The sequence below is a fragment of the Malus sylvestris genome, chromosome 12 (genome assembly GCF_916048215.2).
Source record: "Malus sylvestris chromosome 12, drMalSylv7.2, whole genome shotgun sequence".
In the NCBI taxonomy this organism is placed as follows: domain Eukaryota; kingdom Viridiplantae; phylum Streptophyta; class Magnoliopsida; order Rosales; family Rosaceae; genus Malus; species Malus sylvestris.
In genome coordinates this window covers 17001810-17028040 of record NC_062271.1, presented here as the reverse complement: position 1 = coordinate 17028040, position 26231 = coordinate 17001810, and the positions used below count along the sequence as shown (strand labels likewise).

The 26231-nt window shown below is 36.5% G+C and overlaps 1 protein-coding gene across 5 annotated transcripts; it reads left to right on the top strand.

Moving 5' to 3' along the window:
- The first annotated feature begins 4553 nt into the window (after positions 1-4553).
- Positions 4554-12530, top strand: LOC126593954 (histidine--tRNA ligase, chloroplastic/mitochondrial-like). Of its 5 annotated transcripts, none has more exons than XR_007613067.1 (13): positions 4554-5008; positions 5119-5207; positions 5369-5498; positions 5678-5770; positions 6061-6135; positions 6677-6794; positions 8390-8532; positions 9201-9329; positions 9538-9701; positions 9799-9874; positions 10587-10661; positions 10936-11058; positions 12245-12530. XR_007613067.1 is itself a non-coding variant. In XM_050260132.1 (10 exons), exons 1-10 carry the CDS (start codon positions 4616-4618, stop codon positions 9935-9937), a joined length of 1473 nt encoding a protein of 490 aa, XP_050116089.1. In that variant the 5' UTR covers positions 4555-4615; the 3' UTR covers positions 9938-10095. The 5 variants fall into 5 exon arrangements, 1 of the variants encoding a protein (XP_050116089.1); XR_007613066.1 differs by having other exon boundaries at positions 10818-11058; XR_007613069.1 differs by having other exon boundaries at positions 4555-5008; positions 9799-9986.
- The last annotated feature ends 13701 nt before the right edge of the window (positions 12531-26231 follow it).

Here is a 26231-nt window from a genome sequence, read left to right as displayed (position 1 = left end):
TGCTATCAATTTTGTTAATAATATTTTCTATATTTATTATGGCATGAATCATATACATATACATATATCTTATATTGTGTAAACGTAAAAGCTTTTTACTAAAATCTCAAATTTCTCAAATCAAGAATATATCTTTATTGTGCCTTTATTCAGTTTTGCTTAAAAAGATAAAATATAGTTCAACTTTTCTACATGATCTATCGATTGGTGTTAGGGCTTATGATATATGCGTACATCTTCTAACTCCAAATAAGGAGATACAACAGAAAAAATTCATTTAAAAATAATACTAGAATGTAACACTACTATGAAGAAGAAGGGGGTTTCACAAATTTTACCTAAATTTGAAAGCTGATGAAGAAGAAGATTTCTAGCAGAGAGCAGTTGGTCGGACAAGGAGGTGTGCGAACAAGAAAATTGAGAGAAGGAAGTCGTGCATATATTTCTTAAACCCTAAAACTAAGGAGTAATTTATTTTCTATACCCTAAAACTGAGGAGTCAATCATGTAAAAAATACCTAAAATATCTAAATAGAAAAAAAAAAATATATATATATATATATATATATATATATATTGGTAGGTATGGCATACCGCCGGCATACAAAACCAATTACCGAAGCCATGTCATTAATTATCGGTTTGGTAAAATGCCAACCAATTATGAAAAAATGCCAAAACTATACCATACCATTATGAGCCGACCGGTATGGTTCGGTCGGTAAATCGGTTTATGGCAAAATTTCCCACCCCTAGATTGAGCAGCCCATTTGGTCATCACTCGAAGTCTGAAACAATAAATAAATAAATAAACTTGCATAAATCGATTCAAACCTTAGTTAGAGGATTTAGAACGTCAAAATCATCATCCATCCATAAAAAAGAACTTAATAAGTGTTTGAGGGTTTGAGCCAAATAGAACATTAGAGAAAGATTGTGTGACGGTAAGAGTTTGATTATTGAGTATGTTTTGACTGATAAATTTTAGTTTTATTGTTGATTTCAATTAATACTTCATGGTAATTATACAATAGGGTAAAAAAGACAATTCATATTTAAAGTTTAAGTTGAGTGTAAAGCAAGATTATATGTGTTTAGATAAAAATTTCCTTTATAACATAAACGGTGATGAAAATAGAAAAACTGAATCTTTCAGTGAATGAATTAAAATTGTACATCAAGTGGGTATTTATACATAGATATAATGAGTAACAAATAAGTGCTGACTCAATAGTTCAACTTAGCAAAAGTTATACATAGAACTAACTTCAACAATGCCAACTAGCTATATGAGTAGTAATTTGATGTAGGTGATGAAGCAAAATATTGAGATTTCTATAGTATTTCTAGTGACTAGTATGCATATACAATTCTAAATTTATATACATTAGCAACGGAAGCATGTTATCACATATTATCGTAGCTATAGTCATGTAAATCCCCTTCAAGAAGCATAGGTTCATGTAAGATGCATCTAAGAAACTTATTGAAGAACAAAGTGAACGATTAGTGTTATACCTCTTGGTCGAGATTCTAGACCAAGGATGGACCACCTCCAAGACTCCTTGAGCCTTGCCTCCCTCCTTGCTTTCTCCACCTTAAGGATTTAGTACTTTTGGTTCTCTTTAAGTCTCCAAGTGTTGGAGACCTCTAAAGATCTACACCCACAAGTGTTATGAGATGGATGAGTGGATGACCAAATAGAGAAGAGATGATTAGTTATCTCTCTAAGGTGGCTAGTTTTGTGTGGGAGGAATAGGGATGGGCAACGGTTATGGCGGACGGATAACCGCAGTTATTTACCCATAACCGTTTATGTTCATACCCGTAAAACCGTTTACCCATTGTGTAATTGCATAAATGGTTATGGGTAAATAACTGCGGTTATCCGTCCGCCATAACCGTTTACCCATTTAATCATAATCATTTACCCATTTTTGAACCCGTTTATCCTTTTTTTACACATTTACCTCTTTTTTCACCCTTCTACATGTTTTTTTTTAACAACTTGAAAATTACAAAAGAAAAATTTGTCATAATTTTCATTTTCTGACAATTAAACACCGTTATAGATACATTTTAGCATGCATTTATCATTTAAGTCCTCATACAATTCCAATAATTGAAATAATAGTTTACGAACGATATTTTTCTATTACACCCAAGCACAAAAGCAATCTTACAAAAATAATAGTTTGCAACCATGCAAAGCAATATCGTCTGATGTGCATACACAACAGTTGGACCACAAAGTTACATATTTGCTCTCTGCATAATCTTTCTGGTTTTCGATTCAAACAGATGGGCATGTCAAGCACATTGGACACATTATCCGACCAGTTGATCTTTCTATATAAGTATTTCCCTATTATTTTTATGCTTTGCGGGGAAGATGAGAGAGAGGGCAGCGAGGAAGGAGAGATGAGCGGGGGACGACGCGTTTGAGACTCTGAGTTTGGCGGAGAGATTCAAAATTTAGGGTTTTTAATTTTTTAATCTTAAATTTTACATATATTAAATTAAATGGATACCCGTTATAACCGCGGGTAATACCCATAACCGATGGATACCCATTATAACCGCGGATAATACCCATAACCACCCATTTAAATTTCATGGATAAACGGTTATACCCATAACTGTTTGTTCATCTAAATGGTTACCCATAACCGTAACCGTGAACTTTAAATGGGTGAATAATCATGGTTATCCAAACTCATGGGTATTTTGCCCATTCCTAGAGAGGAAAAAGAGAGTTTGTTTTCTCTTTGAGGCAAGAAAGACTCACAAAAACCCTAATGAAACTTTTTCACTAAACTCCCTTTATAAAGGTAAGAGAAGTAAGTCAACTATTGACTCTTTCTCTCTCTCTCTCTCTCTCTCTCTCTCTCTTTCTCTCTCTCTCTCTCTCTCTCTTCACCTTATGACTGGCCTCACTAAGTGTTTGGCTTGGCTTAGGCATTTCTCATTTCAAGTCATCTTATGCTTGAATATAAGTCCAATGGGTTTGGCCCAAATAGGCTTGAGAGGACCTAGACTTTTCTTTAAGCCTAAAAAGATCTTTCATTGCTTCTATGATCTATTTAGACTTTTTAATTAATCATAAAACTTAATTAATCTAATTAATTAATTCCATCATCCTTTAGTTATCTTACCACACAAGTGTATCGGTGTACAATCGTTTTAGGTTCTAATTGGCGAGGCGGTGAAGTGATTGGTATCAATCCAATTGATTAATACTTATACAATCACTTAGTGAATTAAAACTTTTAATTCTCGTTCTTTTTTTATGACTACTTATTTAATCATCTAGAAGGACCCACAAGCCATGATCAACATCTAACCATATATCATGGTTACCCAAGCTAATGTAGATTTTGGTTGGACAACTTATTCAGTTAGAATTACAATGTAACTCGATCATTCTTTAAATCAAAACTCTCAATCACATTACTAGGGTATGGATACTTTATGTTAAACCCTTATGTGATTACTATGTTATAGGATTCAATTGAGTCATATAGAAATATCTTCCATCTGCTTGATATTTTGGCCGAAGATTTCCCAATCATATCTTAGAGTATTCTTTCTCTAGTACTGAGGATTATAGATTCCTTGTTGAATATTCACATGTCTACATGATTAGGCAGCTTAGCCCCAATAATACCGGGACACACTCAAATGAAATGCCTTTGACACCATCAAAGATCAAGTACCTAACCACTAGACAGACAACTATGATGTCTTAGGTCAAGGGACTACTTACATTATTCCAACCAGAAGTGTTACTTGCTTGACATGTGAGTAGACCTCCATGCAAGTTACATTATCCCAACCAGAAGTGTTACTTGTTTGACATGTGAGTAGACCTCCATGCAAGTACTCTTATTTGATTGTGTTGAGTGGATTCATTTCCTTAACAAACACCTACATACTTGTCTTAGTGCCCCTACACAAATGGCTTAAGACTTTCCATCCTTCAAATTGAAGCAGACATAGTACGTATTGGTCTATTCGTATTGTCAACGTCCCTCTAACAATCCTATGACCAGGATCATTTTGGACATTATAGTTATGCGAAAAAGGTCTCTATAATCTAACATTTTTAGATTACTTCTTCCATCGATCCATTGTCCATGGACTCACTATTTTGACATATATCGTTCATTGAGATAGTCCTAATAAGTGACTTTTTCCTTTTGAAATATTAGACTTAACCATACATTTAGACATGGTCTTGAAATGTTTCTTCCAAAGATTAACTTTCAAGGCATATCTCCAACAGGTGATGTTCATGGTTGGTTTATAAACCTGCAATACTTTCATCAAATGATTCCGATCTCAACATGAATTTTCTTGAATTGAACAAAAAGTATCTTAAAGAGGAGTTCGTCCTTGATCCTTGACGATCCAGGTCTTTCTGAAAAATAATGGCTTGTCTGGGATCCTACTAAAACCTTTTGGGCCTTCAGTATTGAATTTGGGCCCCCGCCAAATCCATGCGTTGGTATAACGTCTAGCCCACGCCCGCTTTACCATTCAACTCTGCGGTTTTATCAAAACAACCAAAAACCCCAGTAACCAAAAAGACAATCGAGCCCTCACCACCATCGCCATGCTCTCTGCAGTCTCGTCTTCCCTCCTTACCTTCCACAAGCCCTTCACTCGCGCTCTTCGACTCCCCCTCCCCAAACTCCCCATTTCTTCAAACCCTAAACCCCTCTCTTCTCTCTCCCCCGCCACTTCTTCTCTCATCCCCAATTCCACCGGCGGTGGTCGCGCCGGGGCTTTATCTCCGGCCCCGGCCACCGACGACCTCCAGAAGATCGATGTTAACCCTCCCAAGGGCACGAGGGACTTCCCACCCGAAGATATGCGCCTCCGCAACTGGCTCTTCTACAATTTCAGAGAGGTCTCGCGGCTGTTCGGCTTCGAAGAGGTCGACTATCCGGTTCTCGAGACGGAGGCTCTGTTTATCAGAAAGGCAGGGGAGGAGATTCGAGACCAGGTATGCTGATTTTTTCAGCATTTCTTTTACTTGCATTGCTTGAATTTGAATTGACTACTGACATACATACATATATGTATGCATATATTAATATACCTGCATTTGTGCAGCTGTATTGCTTCGAAGATCGGGGAAATCGTCGCGTTGCGCTGAGGCCGGAGCTCACTCCTTCTTTGGCAAGGCTGGTGATACAGAAAGGGTACTGAGTTCTGATTCTGCTGAGCATGTTACTTTGCTATTTAGACTTGGTTGTATATGTGTTTAATGTGTATATATATAATTATTATTTACTCTTCGATCTTTTTTATATCCAGGTGTGGAAGCCGGAAATTTTGATCCTCGTGTTTTTTTTCTGTCCAGAAAATCTCTATCCCTTCCGTTGAAATGGTTTGCCATTGGGCAGTGTTGGCGGTATGAGAGGATGACAAGGGGGCGGCGTCGGGAGCATTACCAGTGGAATATGGATGTTATTGGTGTACCTGAGGTTACGGTATGGAGCTGATTCTGCTGGATTGGTTATATGATTATGAATTTTTTGTGATGCCTCACACTCTTGCATTGATTGAAATCTCATAATGTACGTCACATTGTTGTATTTGTTTAACTATGTTATATACAATTCCCTGACAAGCTCAGGTTTTACTTGTTTTGTTTCTCTTCATGTGCTAGGCTGAAGCAGAACTTATTTCTTCAATTGTCACTTTCTTCAAGCGAGTAGGAATTACAGCATCAGATGTTGGATTCAAGGTTTCTAGTCGTAAGGTGCGGGTGGTTTTTTCTTGCAGGAACTTAGACTGTTAGATTCACAGGTCTTCATCAAATTTTTGTCGTTCTAATATTGTTTGTCTGACTGTGGGATTTCTGTCTCCAGAGGCATTGTATGGCCAAATGATTTTCAAGTTGCCTATCAAAAAAAGAAACTGATACATCCCAAATTAGTTTAGAAAAGCTTTCCTACTGTTTGTGCCGTTGAAATCAGTTTTCAAGTCATTTTGTAGTATATAATTATTTATTTTAAATTATGACTACTAGCCTGACTTTTCTACTTACAGGTTTTACAAGAAGTATTGAGGCGTTATTCCATACCCGAAGCTTTATTTGGCAAAGTTTGCATCATCATAGACAAGGTAAATTTTGAAAGGTTGCAAGTTTTTGGGTTGCAGCTAATTATGTTCTTGTTTTCTACCATATTATTCTTTTCAAATAATTTTGATGTGAAAGCCATTATGACATTCTATTTTTGTTTGATTATATATTATTGAGAAAATAAATCAGATAATTTTTTATATTTTGTAAAGTTGTTCTTTCTTCAAATTTTTGCTAATAATTTTACTGTAAAGTATGTTAGTTGCTAGTTCATGTTGATTTATTTAAGATCATTTAACATGCAATAGTTGCAGTATGATGTTCTGCTTTTATATTTTCTTTTGTATGTGCATATATATGTATCTACATGTGCCTGTTACGGTTAGAGTCCCTGAACTTTGTATGCATATGGTATCTAGATTCTAGTCGTGCTCTTAGTCTGATATTAAAATAAATACAATATTTTTTTGTTCAATATTTTCTCCATTATCTTATGTCTAGCATATCTATATACACTAACAAAAAGATATAGTTTTTTTTGTCACAAGTTTCTAATCCTTTCTGGATTTGAATTGTAAACAGATAGAGAAGATTCCAGTGGATGATATAAAAAATGAGTTGAAATCTGCTGGTGTATCTGAAGAGGCTATTGAACAGTTATTGCAAGTTCTTTCCATAAAGTCATTGACAAAGCTGGAAGGTTGGTCTTATCAATACTGATTCAGAAAGTATTTAAATATAAGTTTTTGGCTATAAAAGGTAAAAATTAATCGTCTTTCCCCCTCTCCAAGACGTGAAAATGTATCGTATGTTTCCCTGATCAGCATGCACAAAACATATCCAGCTGTTTGCTTATCTGTACTTGTAAGAGGGTATTAGATATTTTGGTTTCCTGCACAGCTCACCCCCCTGCAGATCAAAAGCTTTCATGCTCCATAAAGGCAGTTTTCCAATTGATTAAAGATTACTATTGTGTAGTACGTCTTTAAAATGACAGCATTTGTCAGTTTGAGAGTAGATTATTAGACTTTATGGTGAGAACCTTTGGTAAGTAGTACTTGTTTTGAAATAATCAAAATAATGTTCTGCAAATTTATGCTGTTCTATATGGTGGTTGGTTTTTTTTCACAGCGATGAATGTTACATGAGGTATACCGAAATGATTAATCAGTTCTTTCCTTAGGATCAGTGGACTTTAGTACAAATGATTTTATATCACTAGCAAGTGAGATGTTTGTTTGTTAAAATGGTAAGTTTTAACAGCTCGAAACTTCTTTCTTTAGTTTAAATGTGTCTTAATACAAGAACTCTATATGGTCAAGGTGTTGTAACCTACTCTCTCTGGATTTTTTTTCTCTTTGATGTGTATGGTAATAGACTAAAGTTAGCAAATTAAAGAATAAGTTCGGCAGAACTTTTGCCTACGTGCAGTTGTCATTTCCCTGGTTGAGAAACCCGGCTTCTTTGATTAATAATAAGGTTACAGTACTTTTGCAAAACCCTAGAACTAATCATCCTTGGCTGTCTCTGGCTTTTTCTCACACTTTCCCTGGCCTTGCCGCACCCTATAGATATGTATAAGGTGTGATTTACATGCCTATTTCTGATTAAGTTTCCTATTCTATATGGAATAGGAAAGTACACTTTCTTACCTATTCCAATTAGACTTCTAGGATCCCTAATCTAATTGTACAAGGAAACTTTGATTCTTTCCTAGTCCTTTCAGGAGAAGAATCGGTACACCTTTAATTTCCCTAATACAATCCTAAACAAACTTGACGAGCCAAAATCCTAACACAAGGAACATTAGTGAAGGTGACAAGATAATGCATAGTACCGTAGATATTGAAAATGATAAAGACTTTGCTAAGCTTTTGAATCTTAAGTACAGGTGGATAAACACCAATAGATCACAAAAAGGAAATTATTCAAGGTGTACCTCTGTAAGAAATGAACAGAGAGATAAATTGACAATTATTGGGGAATGGTGATGAAGAAATCAAGAGTTAGCAGTTACCCGTTGATTAGAGAGACGAGAAAGAATGTTGAGACTTGAAAGTGGCAAGGGATAGTGAGAGGCAGTGGGTTCAAATTTAATTTAATATGAATTGTGGCCACAATAAATCGAACTGTATAACTATTTCAAAAAGCTGTTGGGGAAGTTATTTTTGGCAATCGTTTGTGAGTGGAGCTTCCAAGGTTCTATTTATTGTGTGACCAGAAAAAAAAAGTTGAATACTTTTTGGTAGTAGATGGGACAATTATTAATATACGTTCCATGTTTTTATTATGTAGAGATACTTGGAGGAGCAGGGGAAGCAGTTGCTGATCTGAAACAACTATTCTCTCTTGCTGACAAATTTGGTTACTCTGAATGGATTCAGTTTGATGCTTCTATTGTTCGTGGCCTTGCCTACTACACTGGTATTGTCTTTGAGGTTAGGATTTCCATGTTTTCCCTCCCACAATTTTGACATTGCAGATATTAGTCATGCTCGTAGAATGAGTTGAGTTCTACCATCTTTTCCATTTTCTTTAGTTGTTTATTGCTCCTAGTAACTGATGATATTCCTTTATAGTGTGGTATTATCTTTTCGTGTGTGAATAATGACCTGGGGATCATATATTGTACTGCACATCTATTTTAGGCATCAGTCTGCGGTGAGGATGTAGTTTGTGGATGTTATCATACTGCCAGTTTATACAATTATAAACTTTACAGCAGTGAAATGCATTTAACTGACCTGTGAGCTAAAGTTAGTAGCATTTGTTAAATACTACACTAGAATATTTGGGAGTTCTGTTGGCTGTAAGTGAAAAGTTGTTTGCGATAGTGTCTTTACTTATGATCCAACTGACGTGGGACATGTGAAAACTTGTCCCATTTCAGATGCAAAACATACTGGAAAGTCTTCCTTATTCTGCCTATGCGTAAGAACAAACTTTTGTGATGATGACAGAAAAAATAAGCAGCCAAATGGCAAACTGATTATGTCTATGCATGAATACTCAATTACAATGATTAGATCTCCCTTGTATGTATATAAAGTTGCTTCTACTTCGTCATTAATAAAGACAGTCCCTGACAGATCAATTTTATTTTCAGGGTTTTGATAGAGGAGGAAAGTTACGAGCCATTTGTGGTGGTGGGCGATATGACCGCTTGCTTTCTACTTTTGGTGGTGATGACATTTCTGCTTGTGGATTTGGGTTTGGTGATGCTGTTATAGTGGAAGTAAGTCAAAACTTATGTACTATATACTTATATATATCCTATGCTTTATGAAGAGTTTTTTTTTCCTTAAACTACTTTAAAATGGTGTATGTATTGGATAATGCTCCCAATATTTAAATATTCTTCATTCTTGGCTTCATTTTTTTATTTCTCATCTCATTTTTGTTTTGTTTGTCATTTGTTTGATATTTTTGTGTGTGGATTATAGTTGCTTAAGGAGAAGGGTCTTCTACCGGAACTCAGCCTGCAAGTAGAGAACATTGTGTGTGCTCTTGATCCTGGACTCCAAGGAGCAGCTGCAACAGTTGCCACCATACTCAGGGGAAAAGGTCAAAGTGTTGATTTAGTCTTGGAGAACAAACCGCTTAAATGGTATTTCCTGCCCTCTTATAGGTGCTTGCAGATTTCCATACCAATCACTGTATTTATAATATTTTATCATTCAATGGTTTGATTTTTTCTATGGCAGGGTATTCAAGCGTGCATCACGAATAAATGCTAACAGGCTGATATTGGTGGGAGATTCGGAGTGGCAAAGGGGTATGGTGAGTGTGAAAGTCCTTTCTTCCGGCGAACAACGTGAGATCAAACTTGATGAACTAGAGTGATAAGAATTTGATTATTTGGAGGTTGTAGTGTTTATTTTTATCTTTATAGGTAGGTTCAGTTTATTATTGTTCAGTTTATTATTGTACTTATGTACTTACACAATTTTTTGGTCAGAATGTTAATGGAAATAACTGATTGTCTTGTTGATTGCGATAAAGCTTGTGTAATCAATTTTCGATTGTTCTATCCATTAATTTAATTGTTCTGTAACATTTGTCATGTTTCTTTGAACAAATACTAAGAAATTAATGCAATTAGCATATTCTTATATTCAGTACGAACAAATGATCTGTTCAGAATAGCAGGTTGTAGATAGTACAGTGCTGCATAAACATTTCATTTGTTGGCTCCAAGACATGGTATCCTGTTTTAAGATGACAAGCATAATAACCGGAGGCAATAATGGTTCATTAAATGAAAATAAAGAGAAGATCTCAGACAAGACTTGTAGCAATAGTTAATCCTTTAGCAGTGCTGTGTCTGCTGATTGAAACCCTTTGTGATAGTTAATGAATGCAGATATGTGATATTTTGACAAACAGATACTGCATTTGTAACTGTTTTGAATGGAAATGAAAGGTAATCTTGTCTTCTGTGTACTTATGTAAGATCTTATTAGTCCTTTCTTTTGCTGTAATGTTTTGGCAGGATGCTGTGCTTGGTGTAGCAATAGTTTTCATTTGTTGCCTTTTGGTTTGCATTTTACCTTTGTGAAAAATTAAGGTACCTTTCACCTATTCGAGACTGGTTTCTTTGATGCTATTTCTTTAAGTTTATGCTTCATGGTCTTTACAAGCTTCTCAGTGGCCTCTAGATAGAATTCCTATGAATCCTGCTTTGGTTTGATGGAATGACGTGACATTTTTGAATGATATCCAGAAATGAAGTGACCTGCATCGCACATTGTGCTTTCCTCTAAATTCAAAATTTTGAAATACAAGAAAATTTAGAGAAATTTGATTTATGTGAAAGAATGTCTGCCACCTCGAGAGTGCAGATTGTGTTGGGAATGGTAATGGTTGCTCCGAGTTGATGAAGAATGTGACCCAGTGTCTTTCTGACGAAGAACAGTGCAGATGACTTGAAGTCTTCCAGATTAATGCTCTGCCGAATCATGAAGGTACTGTGATCTTTCCTTTCTGAAAGTTGGTTTCTTTGTACAGTCATTTTTTTTAGCTCAGAGGTCTTTATTAACTGATTTAGAGTAATTTCAAAATTCTCATTCCACAGAGAATGGCCTCTTTTGGTCATTTGCGTAAAGAGATTTACTGGGATAGGGATAGTGTGGGAGGAATTTTATTTTATGTTTTGGTCTGGAGTGTGGGAGGAATGTGTAAGTTTAGATCTAGAAAAGGTTACTGCAGGTAGCAAAATTATTAGGTCAGACCATTTGCATACTGCTAAGTTCCTTACAAAGACAAATCTCCAAACGCGTAGGCTAGCACTGAGTGCATGATCCATATCTTCCACCGTGGTTCGCCCTATCCATCCCCATTGTCATTTAAAGGGTTGAGTGCTTCATGCACTTGCTGTTGCAGTATATAAGGTGAAACAGTAAATCATTTGTGCTGCATATTATCATCTGTTAAGGAGTGCCAAATATGTTTACAATCTTACAATCCTAGTAATATAAGTGACGCTGCTATTGCTATTTAGCATTTGGGTTTTTTATAAGTAAATTTTAAAGTAGTCGAAGAGGAAACATTGAGCATTTAAGACTAGAATTTGAAGTTCCAGAGGGTAAGTGAGGATATTGCTGTTGACCATTTGTAAAAACAGCAATTTGTTGTGCCGAAGCCCAAATCAGATAGCTGGACACACGTATAGCCAAATAAAACATTGTTTTCTGAAGTCTTGTAGATGTATAAAACATGATCTGTGTGCACCGAAAGTAGATACAAATGCTAACTTCTGACTGATTTTCTGTATTGTTGGTTTCCTGTGAAGGATTCATTGTTTAAAGTTGCCATTGAGATAATAGCATGATTCTCTGGTTGTGTTTTTTCTTGTGAAATGGTCCAAGATTGCTGTATTCTTCTACGAAGAATTCTGCAATTAAATTTTGCATGTTCCAATTGAATATGTAGAAAATTTTCTCTTTATGAAACACAAATTTGATTAATCTGTGCTTTACTAGTTGTATTTGAGACATTATTGGGCATCACCAGTTATATATGACCATGCGTCTACCGCTCTCATCACATGACACATGACACATGACTCATCATGCAACTCACGTGACAAGAGATAGTCCAATGCTTATATACAAACAGTGATAGGGCATATTTTCTTATCCTGATTTGCAGCCTAACAAAGAAAACCGGAGTCGCACCAATCTCATGCCCCCACATGGGTGTTTTGGAATTGCATCAGCATGAGCGGCCAAATTTGAGGCAGCGGCCAGCAAGCAACGTGCTCGTGAGCAGTCACGTAATGGATTCCAAACTCTTGTACTATCTTCGGTGGAAGTTTGTGATAACGGAGGATATTTATGTGCTTTCAGTTTATTGCCCTCCATGCATCATGATTCTGGAAGGAAAGGAAATTGAAAGGATTAGAAGAAGGGTGAAAGTTGCTCCATAATTCATCGCATCTATCTAGCTGCTTCTATTTTTTCCCTGCTTTCTTCTGCTGGTTTTGGTCGTTTTCGCCTTTTTGTTCATTTGTCCTGGTAGTGTCTCAATCGAGGCAGATCTGTCACCACTGCCGCTGCCACCACTTGTCCGATGGCTTTGCCTCCTCTCAAATCTCAATCAATGATCATGGTTGATTAAGTGAGGGCATGACCTCAGTGGCTCGGTTCTCTTTTACTGTTTATTTTTTATTTGTCAAACGATAAATTTGTTAAATTAGATGTTAAATTAGAGAGCTGATGAAGTTCGAATCTACACCATGGTGCAAAAGCAACACTCCTCTTCACCACCGTTTGCCACTTACCAGTGGCTCACTTCTCTACTTTTGTGTAGAGAATATCATTTGTTCAAAAAACAAAAAACAAAATTTGTTGAAATGGTCAAAATTAGAAACTGACAATATATTGATCAAACATTGATGACATAAAAAGTGACCATTTCAACAATTGAAATTTGTATGTTCAGCATTTCAACAAATTTCTCATTATCTAAAACTACATTAATAAAACCCTTTTTCTAAACCAAAAGAGGGTAAAAAGATAATTTTGTTTTCTACAACAAACAAAATCAAGAACAATAAAGTAAATTCACACAAACTAAATTTTACAATTTTTTTTAAAGCCTTGCCCAAAGATGATCCTAACATCCTCTAATTTTGAAAAATAAAATATAAAAAAAGAAAAGGCTAAAGGAAAACTTCTCTCTCTAATCCACATTCCTTTTTCTCTCCCTTTCTCCTTCCCATTTTAAAATAAAAATAAAAAGTATTTTCACACACAAAGTTGGGGCATATGCTAATTTCATAGGAAGAAAACTAATGACTTGTCTACTCATTGGGAATATAAGGGAAGTCATTATGAATTGAGGAAGTCAAAACTAGGAGAGAGAAGGCATGAATCCAGGAAGTTAATTATCTTATAATCAATCAAATTTTCGATTTTGAGGTGTTGAATATGAATTATAAAGCTACATATTTTGTAATCCCGCATGTGGGAGTAAACACATAATAAGTTTTCTTCTCAAAACAAATAAGTTTTTTTTCTCAAAACGAATAAAAGATGGTGAATGTTGTGGTCTATTTTATCTGACAGGGAGATAGAGGATCGGCAGCACAAAGAGAGAATAGAGAGATGTGTTTGTAGGGTTGTGTAGAGGATGTGTTATTCCCCATACACAGTGCCTTTATTTATAGTAATAAGGGAGGGAAAAAATCCTTCTCGTTCAAGGAATACAAGTCCTAATAGGGAAGAATAACTAGAATAAAATCTAATCTAGTATTTACACAATCACACTTAAATAAGAAATTTATAACACTCCCCCTAGAGTGTGTAAATACTCAAGTAGATTCAGCATCATGTAGAGTTGAGGAAGTCGACTCGTCGACACTGATTTTGGGAACACGCTAGTCTCAAAGTAAAGTAGGAACTTGCATAAAGAACTAAGTCTCACAAAAAACCCAATGACTATGGTAAAACCCAAGTAGAGACAAAATCCATAGGCTAAGGAAAAATGTTTGAGTAATACAAAGTCAAATGAAGCGTCTACGAGACATCATCAAAGATATGATCAACCCAAGGTGGGTGCCTCGTCAAAACCTTGTTAGGTAGCAAAAACCCAGTGGGAAAAATGCTACTAATTGTAGGGAAAAAAGTACATTAAGATCAAGCAAGTATACTTCAGGATACTCCCCCTGAGTTTGACATAATTCCAAAGAGAACTAACAATGCTACAACTCAGAAAGTTTACGCATACCTATTCCTTAAACAAGCTTCTAAAACGTCACCTTCAGTAGCGATTTGGTGAAAAGGTCGGCCAGATTGTCTTGTGAACGGATTTACGTGACTTCAATCTTCTGATGCTCTTGTTGTTAATGTGAGAATAAGAACTTTGGCACAATGTGCTTGGTGTTGTCTCCTTGAATGTAACCCTTCTTAAGTTATTCGATGGATGCTGCGTTGTCTTAAAAAATCCACTTGAGATAAGAAGGGTGCGGCATCACTCGAGGATCCGTAGGGATAGAACAAGCTCATATTTGTGGTACCCTTAAGGTAACAAAAGATGTCTTTAACACCAGTCCAGTGTCTGTGTGTTGGTGCATTATTGTATCTTGCCAAAATATTAATAGCGAAGGAAATGTCAGGTCTAGTGCATTGAGCTAAGTACAATAAAGCGCCTATCGCACTTAGATAAGAAACTTCTAGCTCCAAAATCTCTTCAGCATCCTCATTTGGACGGAATGAATCTTGTTTTGCATCTAGCGATTGAATGACCATAGGAGTACTCGAAGGCTTAGCTTTATCCTCGTTAAAACAGCACAACATCTTATGGGAGTAGTTTGATTAATGTACTAAGATTCCATCCTAAAGATGATTTATCTCGAGAATGAGACAGTATCGAGTATTTCCTAGATCTTTCATCTCAAATTCCAACTTTAGGACCACAGCAGTTCTCTCGAGCTCTACAGGAGTTCCGATTAAGTTCATGCCATAAACATATATTGCAACGATTGCAAAACCGAAATGTGATTTCTTAATGAACACGCAAGGGCATAACTCATTGTTGAATAAGTTTTGTCATAGTTAATCTTGGGGCGTTGTGAGAAACCTTGTGCACCAAGACAAGCTTTGTAATGCACATTTTCACTCTTCTTATTACGCTTTTAACCGAAAACCCAGTAGCCAACGAGCTTCACATGTGGAAGAGTATAAGTTACAGATCCAAACACCTTACGTTTCGTAAGCGAATCGAGTTCAACTTAGATTGCTTGTTTCAGTTTAACCAATTAGTTCTACGTTGACAATCATTAACGAAACAGGGTTCAATGTCATTGCTCAACATGATCTCAGTAGCTACTGCATCATTGATGATCATTTCATTTTTACACCAAACATCATCCAAGCTAGTATAATGGACCGAAATCTCTTGATTATGAGAGGTGGATTCGTCTCTTCAAGGACAATTCCGTAATCTATAATTTCCTCATGAGTTGGATAGAATGAGTAGGCAATAGTCGGATTCACGATATGCTCTTCAGAAGCATGTGTCGTGGGTTTCCTTTTCCAGGGATATGAACCCTTTGAACTAAATGGTCTGTCATGCTTTTGTGTAAGGGCTGATGATTGGCTTCGCTAATGTACGTGGATCAGCCAAAGTGGCATCCTAGGCATCCAAGAGGGAATTCCATCGTACATTTGGTACATCCATCTTTGCAGGCACATTAGCAACTAGAATATGTGATCTTGTCACTCGCGCTAGATCGGTGACAAGAACGTTAACGATAATTCGATCATTCATTAATATGCGATGCATTTCAGTTTTAGACTGAGTTGTGCGGGAATCTAGATCAGACAAAGTAGGAGTCGTCCACAATAATTCGTGTCGTTCATCAGGAACGTTAACGCTCTTATCTCCCCCTTACGACTAGAAGATTATCTCATAGAAGTGACAATCCGCGAAACGAGCTGTAAACAGATAGCCTATCAAAGGTTCTAAGTAATGAATGATCGAAGGAGAATCATATCCGACATAAATTTCCATCATTCGATGATACATAAGGGCGACAAAATAGGCACATAGACTGCACAACTAAAAATGCGCAGATACGATATGTCGGGTTCGTATCTGGTAACCAACTGAATGGCCTTATATGGTTGTGTAGCAATAGGCTTTAGGCGGACCAACATGGCTGTATACAATATTGCATGGCCCCAAGCAGGGATCAGGAGCTTGGTACGTATGACCAACGATCGAGTAACCATTTGTAAGCACTTAATGAATGCCTCTACTATGTTGTTCTGGGTGTGAACATGGGGTACTAGATGTTCAACTTCAACCTCAATTGACATGCAATAGTCATTAAAAGTTTTAGATGTGAATTCTCTAGCATTATCCAATCGAATAGATTTGATCAGATAATCAGAGTGGTGAGCCCTGAGCTTGATAACTTGAGCCAACAGTTTGAAGAATGTAACGTTCCTTATGGACAACAAGCACATGTGTGACCAACGTGTGGAAGCGTAAATAAAACCATAAAATATCTAAATGGTCTGTAGGGAAGGTGAATTGGCCCACAAATGTCCCTTTGAATCCTTTGTAGAAAAAATATAAAGATTCGAACAATTCTTGTCATAAAAAGGCTTAATAATAAGATTTTCCATGAAGCAGGTTTGACACGTGATTCCTTGAATCGAACCCTAAACTTCGGCTTAGTGTATTCTCATCTAATGATTTGAGGATACGACGCATCGCTATTCGTTCAGGGTATCCCAAACGATCATGCCAAAGTGTAAATTTGTGTGCGGTCCTAGAGATAGGGCCAACCACATAGTGGCTCTCTATAGGGCGTATGGTCGTAGTATACAGACAACTCGAGATATGCTCCATTTTCTCTAAAATACGCTTCTGGCCATATTCATGGAAAGTGATGCATAGAAATTCAACTCTGTTTTCTACATAGGTTTCAACGTGGTAATTATTATCTTTAATGTCCTTGAAACTCAACAACGTTCTTTCGGAACGTGGAGAATAGAGTGCCTCTTTAATGGTCAAGATTGTACCATTGGACAACATTATACGTGCCTTACCGTATACTTCAATCAGGTTGGATGATCCTGAAAGGGTTGTCAGAAGTGCATTCTTAGGTATGAAGTTAGTGAAATAGATGTGTTCACACAAAACGGTGTGTGTGGTTGCACTAACTGCCAGACAACTAACTTTCCCACTAGTCATACCAAAAAATAAAAATTAATTTGAATCAGTCACATGCATAAAAGTTCTTACAACAAATATCCATTCAAAATAATTTAAGTATTCAAGGGTGGTCATTAATTAAAAAATTAATATCCAAAAACAAATCACCAACAAATAATCCAAACATAAAGGAAAATTGTGCAAAATTAAACCAAAAACAAGGGGGTCTCGACCACTAGGTGGAATTTGGCCCCATTATTCCAAATTTCAATTAAAAATAGTTTATGTCTAAGATTCTAATCTTCCATAAGGTGATAGCCTCCTGAAAGTCAGAAACCTCCATCTTGCTACTCTCCAGTTTATCCACTTGCACAAAGTTTGATACAAACTTCTTACGACGAGAATGATATTTAGCTACAACCTTTAGGGAAGCACACAGGACCAATAGTCCTTTGAACCACAGTGATAGCACATGTCTGCATCCATGGTTTCAAGTGTTTTGCTCTTATTCTCCAGGAGATCCTCTTCAGTCTATGTTGGCATTTTGGGCATTGGTTTGTGCTATAATGTGCTTTAGGCACAACAGTCGCCCCAGTAGGTTGAGCTTGATGATTCTTCATCAACAGTTAATTTTGCTTTTCAGCGAGAAGTAGAATATAGATCAAATACAAAAAATTAGTAAACTTCTATGCCCTATATTGTTGTTGCAGGACAATATTGGTAGCAGAGAATGTCAAATAAGTCTTCTCCAATAGATCCTCTTCGGTCAAGTTCTTGTTACAGAACTTGGGAAGTGATCGAATTCGACTAACTTTAGAATTATATTCATTCACAGACTTAAAGTCTTGGAATCACAGATGCTACCAGTCATGTCTTGCTTCAGGCAAGAAGATGTCATTTTGGTGATCAAGGTGATCAGCCAAAGCAACCTAAAGTGCTCATGGATCTTCCTCAATAAGGTATTCGGTTTGCAGTGCGTCATGAATATGTCTTCGGATGAAGATTATGGCAGTGGCTTTCTCAGCTTCGCCAACCGGGTTGTCCATCTCATCTTCAATGGCCGGATGCAAATTCTTTGCAGTGAGGTGGAGCTTCACATCTTGGACCCACTTGAGGTAGTTTCTTCCAGAGACCTCTAAAGCGGTGAAGTCGAGTTTATTCAAATTCGACATGTTCCCATCACAAAATAAATGGACAAGATGTGGTTATTGTAATGGAGAAAAAATCAATCCATTCCCGTAATAGTAGAACAGTCAGGTTCTCATAGACATGTATTGTTTAAATTTTCATACAAAAAAATAATAAAAAAAAACTTCAGGTTTTCAAACAAGGAATGTTTCTAGAAACTTCAGGTTTCAAAAGAATTATGAACTTCAGGTTCATGTGTTCCTACAGACAAACACAAATATATATACAGAAATATGCAACGAGAAAATATGCAAATAGATCTTCAGGTCTATAATTAAAATTGAATTAATTATTTGTACTTTAGGCCAAAAATAAAGTGTGGGTGAAAAAAAATTATAAAACCCAAATTGTCTAAATATAAACAATTAAGCTTGAAGCCCAAAAACATGGGCCAAAAGCTCATGGGTGGGTTGAGAAAAATTGGTGCCGTGAGGTCCAAGCCCAAATCTGGGCTAGATATGAGGTGGGCCGATCCAGGGCAATAAGCCTATATGCACAGAGTTGGGTTGCAGGTGCAAGCCTAGATGGCAGAAACCCAAAAAAGGGCGTCAATCGTGTACATCGTGTACACTGCTACACTAGTATAGGGGTTGGGATCCAGTGTGGTGCAGGTGCATAGAAATCACAACAATTGCGCAGGCTGGGTTTCATTGCAGCGCGAGACATGGGAACACCAAAGCCCAATTAGGCTGGTGTGACGCGGCTAGAGACACAACGTTGGGTCGCTGCAAGTGAGCCCAGTGGAGAAAAGGAACAGGGATGTGAGCCGAGATAAAAGTGAAACCCATTAGGTTTCGTGATCAATTGAAACGCCCCAGCCTAGCTGGGTGTGCATATCGGAGAAAGAAACCGGCGTCTTTGCTTCTGGCGACAATGTCTTGGTCAGGAGTCCTCGAGGGTGAGTTCGTGAGTCGATGGTGCATCGAAAAACCATCATTGTGTGGTAGAAGATGTATCTTCGACGTCAATGAACGATGAACATCACGGAATCAAAATGAAAAATTTCAAAGAAAAAAAATCCGGTGAGATTTTGAAGAAATCTCGACCATATCCTTCATCAATGATGACTGCAGGTCATCTAGGTTGGCCTTGGCTACACCAAATTGGTGGTAGTGGCGGTGGTGCACAGGTTCGAGCCTAATAGGACAAGAACGATGCCATGGGCGTCACGTGCTGGGTTCAATGGAGGGCTTCAGGCCTCTTGGCTCATGGCTAACAGCATGTTGGTGTTATGATGGGTTTAGAGATAAACCCTAATTTTAATTTTTTTTTTTAGATTATAATTTAATTCAACTGCATGCATATTCAACATATAATTCAATGCATGAGCAGATATTTGATGCAATTCATGGCAATATCAATTCACATAATTCAACAATTATGGATATAATGCAAACACAATTTATGTAGATCTAAAATTCAAAAAAATGTAAAGTTGGGTCATGCATTATGGTGAATGTTCATGCTATCAGGGTTGCAAAAATATGGAGATAAAAATGTAAAGTTGGGTCATGCATTATGGTGAATGAGCATCCTGATAACCTATTGTAGTTCATTTTATCTGACAAGGAGAGAGAGGATCGGCAGCATAGAGAGAGAGTAGAGAGATATGTGTTTGTAGGGTTGTGTAGATGATGTGTTATTCCCCATACACAATGCCTTTATTTATAGTAATAAGGGAGGGAAGAAATCCTTCTCTTTCAAGGAATACAAGTCCTAATAGGGAAGAATAACTAGAATTAAATATAATCTAGGATTTACACAATCACACTTAAATAAGAAGTTTATAACAGTAAAGTATTTCTTTATAAAATTTTATAAAGGGAAATTTGCATAAACATCACTTGAACTATTAGGTGTGTGTGCATTTGCCACCCAAAGTTAAAGTTTTGTCCAATTACCACCTAGACTTCAATTTTGGTGCCAAGTACCACGTTCGATAATTTATGCTAAATTTTTCGTTAAAGATAATGAAATGAAATGTTGAAAAGAGATGAAGAAAGACAATGGGGAGTACCATACCTGACTTGGTGACTTTCCTTCATCCCCACGCCTCCACCTACTGGATATTAACTACACCCCTTCTCCCCGGCACAATCACTTCCACCACCATTTAAATTTCACAACACTTATATCAGATCCAACCCGATCTCATAACTCGAAGCCTACATACCGCAACCCCATTTTGAACCCCGCGACTCATAACCCCATTTCTTCTCCTCCGTTGTGTTTCCTGGAACTTCCTTCCCAACTTGATTTATTTATCCCTCTTCCGCTCCATTTTTTCTCTCCTTTCCTCACTCAATCCCTCTATCTCGGCCTTCTATAGTACATTTCCTTCTCTTCCCTCTTTTTAATTGTTTAAATAAATTTAAATATTTTGATTAAGGGTTTTTAGATATAAATAGACAAAATACCCTTAAACTTAACGACATAGTTAGCATAACATAACAGAGGTGGCAATTTAGCACCAAATGAAAGTCTGTGGTAATTGAACAAACATTTAGCATGCATGGCAAATTAGCACACCCTAAAAGTTTAGGTGGTACTTGTGCAAATTCCTCTTTTATAAAAATAAGAATTTTATTCAATAGAGATTAGAGTTTTTCTATTTAAGACCAGATGGACCATCCTCATTCCAAACTTAGGAAACATGTCAAGCTAAATGGTTGTTTGATAACTATTTCGTTTTCACTTTTTTGAAATTTTCAAAAAATAAAAGAAGAAAACTAAAATGTAACTCAAGGCCAAATTTTAAAAACTCATGAAAGTTTTATTTTCATTTTTTTAAAACTAAAAACTAAAAGTAGTTACTAAACAAGATTTCAGTTTTGGGTCGATAAGTATACCAAAATTGATAATTAAAAATAAAATAATTATCAAAAGCCCCTAAGTAAATATATGCCAACTTCTTTTAGACTGAGAAAAAATTAAGATGGGTCGATACGCATGAGTGGGGGTCTCATCTTCCTATCTCAACTAAAGTTTGAAGTCGATAGAAAGCATGCTTAGTTGCGGTTTCAAAAAGACTGTTCACAGTCACAATTAGTAAGAAGCATGTGACTAAAGTGGTTAAGAGTAACTAAGCATATTTTGTTCGATTTGCTCCTCTAAAAAAGAAGAAGGGAAAAAATAATTGAAAACTTTACAAAGTAACATCTACCTATAAGTGATGAAAACAACTCATATAAAACGAGTAAATCTTCAGCTCAGCATTCCTCACATAAAATGTATGTGAGAGATGTTGGTGGGTGGTAACGACAAATATGAGTGGAGAGTGGAGAGTGGAGAGTGGAGGGTGTGGTCCGTGGTCCTCACCCAAATCGTTGAAAACCCCACGTGATGAAACGCCGTGGACTGATACCACTTTCTCATCACGAGCCTAAGGAAATTTTTTTAATTGTTACGGAAACACGGGTGGTACACCACTTGTTTTTATATAAGTGGTGGAAAATTTTACTTTTAAAATTATTAACTTCTTAACACACATATCTCACTATTTATATAGTGACACGTAGTGTACCACCTTATATGACGGTCACACTGAAAAATATCTCGAGCCTAAGGTGGACGGGCATGAGGACTCTTTGTACGTGCTCTCATTTTATTGGCTCACACTTCAACTCCCACGTGCTTCTGTCCATTCCGTCACGTGGTCAGTGGTCTCTCTCCAGTCTCTGCGCACTTGACTCTTTCTTGTCCTCATACATACGAAGTCGATACACTTTGCCAAACCCTATCAAGCAAATTTCCAAATTCCTACCCAGGGCCACCATGGATCATCAAATTACTGTAGGAAAATGATGCTCTTTTTTTCCTTATGCTTATTTGTTTTTGTCAATTAAAATAAGTGATGCATTTGAAGAAAAAATTTGTGTAAAAATCAGTTACCTTATTATATAATAAGAAAATTAAATTAGATTACCGTCTCTCATATTCACTTTTTCAATATACTCTTTTCATTTGTGAATTGTGGGTTGTCTGGTTAGAGCTTTTCTAGTCAATTCATTACGTCTCGGGTTGAAATTCTTCTCCGCACTCTTTTATTTTTTGTGACTTTGGATACGGTTCCTATTTATCAACGTTCTTTGATTGAAACATTGTTGGATTCCGATTTTTAATTGAAGTCCATGAAATTAATGCAATAATGCATTTCTATGTAGGTAATTATAATTTTTAAATTAAAATTTGATATTTGTAGTTATTTATATTAATGAGATTTTAAATAAAATTCATAATTTGTTGAAAATATTAAAAGAAATTATACTTAAATAAAACCCATGATTTGTCATTACTTATATTAATGACATTTTACATACAAAAAATTGGTAATTTTTACATGATGCATTTTACATACAAAAAGTTGGTACATTTTATACAAAAAAAAAGGTGATACGTTTTATATAATGGGTACATTTCATATATAAAAAAAAACAATGAGTATATTTTACACAAAAGAGGTGGTACTTACAAAAAGAAAAAAAATGGGTACATTTTACATATAACAAAGTGGTACCTGTTTGAAGACAAATGGGTACATTATTAATAAGTCCAAATAAAAGGTCAAAAAAATATGAGTACAACTAAAAGTTTGAAAAATATGGACACAAAAAGAAATTAATATATGGGTACAAACTAAAACTGAATAGAAAATTGGCACAATTTAAAAAAAAGGGTTGCAAATTAAAATGGGTACAAACTAAAAATAAAAATATATGATACAAAATTTAGCCATAAATGTAACATCCCACATCGCCCAGGGGACTAGATCATGTAAGCCTTATATGTATATTCTCATCTCTACCTAGCACGAGGGTTTTTGGAAACTCATTGGCTTCGCGTTCCATTGGAACTCCGAAGTTAAGCGAGTTCGTGCGAGAGCAATCCCATGATGGGTGACTCACTGGGAAGTTCTCGTGTGAGTTCCCAGAAACAAAACCGTGAGGGCGTGGTCGGGGCACAAAGCGAACAATATCGTGCTAGGCAGAGTAAAGTCGGGTCGGGATGTGACAATTTGGTATCAGAGCCAATCCCTGATCGAAAGTATGTCGACGAGGAGGCCCCCCCTAAGAAGGGTGGATTGAAACATCTCACATCGCCTAGGGGAGTGGATCATGTAAGCCTTGTATGTATATTCTCATCTTTACCTAGCACAAGGCTTTTTGGAAACTCATTGGCTTCGGGTTCCATCAGAACTTCGAAGTTAAGTGAGTTCGCGCAAGAGCAATCCTATGATGGGTGACCCACTGGGAAGTTCTCGTGTGAGTTCCCAGAAACAAAACCGTGACAGAATGGTCGGGGCCCAAAGCGGACAATATCATGCTAGGCAGAGTGGAGTCGGGTCGAGATGTGACAATAAATATAAATATATCAAATGTAACGTTTCTAACATTAAATGAATAATTTAGAAATAAAATTTAATTATCTTGATATGTAAAATATTTTATTATTGAAATAATTAATGATGTTTATTAAAAACAAGGGACCTTGATTAAAATTTGAAAATGAATAAGGTTTCAATCAATGAAGTTGAAAAAAAGAGGGATGGAAACCTAATTTCTCCTCTCTTTTTTTTTTGAACAAAACGATATTATTTACACTAAGAAAGAGAGAGTGGCTTAGCCTTACAATGGACTAGCAATAATAAAAAAAGGGTAAATCTCAGTTTACTACCCTCAAGTTTCGTGGTTTTCAACATTTAGTACATGAAGTTTTTTTTGTCCCAGAGTCATACCTAAAGTGTTAATTTTGGGACAGTCTTATACATCCGTTAGTCTGGCTGTTAAGTCTTCCGTTAACTAAAGATGTGGCATCCATATGGATAATAACTTGACACCACGTGTCATTAAGAGGTCCACGTGGAAATTTTTAAAAATTAATTAATTAATTAAAAAAAAAACACTTTTCTTCTCTTCCTGATCCTCTTGCACTCCCCCTTACATCCACCCTTTCTTCTTGTTCTTTGGATTCCCTCGCCTGCATTTTCACAAGCACTTCCTCTAACCCAGTAAATATGTTTCCTCCATAGCAATTGCTTTCCTCCGTCAGCAATTGCTTTCCTTCCTCTAATCCAGCTTTTGCCGGCAAAATATGACCGTCTAATCACTGCCATAATCGGTGAGCTCAAAAGTAACGACATTTCACGCCGGACACACTTATACGGTCTCGGGCTCGGCCTAGGCATCTCAGAAGAGCAGCAGCAGCAGGGAAATAATCCCAAGGAAGAAGAGAAATAGCGGGTTTTGGTGGGAGGATAAATTAGTCTCGGGACTCTAGAAACCTTCATGGACTAGAGTGATGGGTTAGTTGTGCTTTAATCTCTCATTTCTCTTTGGATTGTGCAATGGTATGGGACATTTTTTTTATGGGTAGTACATAAGGAGAGAAGATGGGTAGCTTTCCCATTCTTTTGTCTTCCCCCAATAATTTAGAAAGTTTACCATAGTTTTGATGTTCTTTTCCCTTGGGTGTGTTGGGGGTCACCCTCTTGGGAAAAAAAGCAGAGAGAAAGAGTTGCAAAGCCAGTTGCTTAGAGCTCCGGATCTTTGGCTCAACCCAGTTGCTTAGAGCTCTGTAGGCCTGGCAAACGGGTCGTGTCTGTGGTGTTCGTGTCGTTTTCGTGTAACACCTGTTATCTTAACAGGTCGTGTCGTGTCGTGTCACACCATTTATCTTAACGGGTCCTTAACAGGTCGAGTCACTTTACCCAACGGGTCATAATGGGTCATAACGGGTCATAACGGGTTGGGTCATAACGAGTCATAATAGGTCATAACGGGTTGGGTCACCATTTATGACCCATTATGACCCGTTAAGACAAATGGTGTTGTGGCAAAAGTGACCCAACCCGTTATGACCCATTATGACCCCGTTAAGAAAAAAAAAAATTTCTTAAATTTGCACATACCACATATTACCACATAAATATTACTTCAAAACATTAAAACACATTTGTCGTTTAAGTACTACATCTACACTCGAAAATAAGAGCATAATAAACAAACATCCATACACTACTAGTCTATTACAAAATATTAAATGTGCAAGGATATGCAAAATAAAAGAGTTTTTGTTTTCAAGGTTGTGAAGCCTTTCTCAAAAGTTTAAACCTTGCCAATGGAACTCAAAACTTGCATGTTATTCCTTTTACAAAATCCTCAATTTTCATCAATCATCATGACATAAGATTTTGTGGTATTCACTAGTGTAAATATTTTAAATTGAAGATCAAATTCATTCATTGTATTCATATAAGGTCAAGGAGTGTAATTGTAAAAAATCATCAAAATCGAAGTTAAAATAACCATTAAATCATGATTTTTAGTTGATAACCGTCGAAATTTTTTGTCCCGTTACTTGATCTCTGAATGTTTGTTTTTTGCGATTTTTGGCGTGTGCGATCTTGAAGCATATACAAACATGTTTGACAGTTGGATCATTGAAGTTGGTTTTGTAGAATGTGTATCCCATCTAAACGATAGATTCACTAACACTTAGAGTTTATTTATATTTTCATTAAGTATAACATAAGATTTTGTGGTATCCACTAGTGTAAATATTTTAAGTTGAAGATCGAATTCATTCATTGTATTCATATAGGGTCAAGCAGTGTAGCTGTAAAAAATCATCAAAATCGGAGTTAAAATAACCGTTAAATCGTGATTTTTAGTTGATAACCGTCGAAAAGTTTTATCCTGTTACTTGATCTCTGAATGTTTGTTTTTTGCAATTTTTGGTGTATGCGATATCGACGTATATACAATCATGTTTGACGGTTGGATCA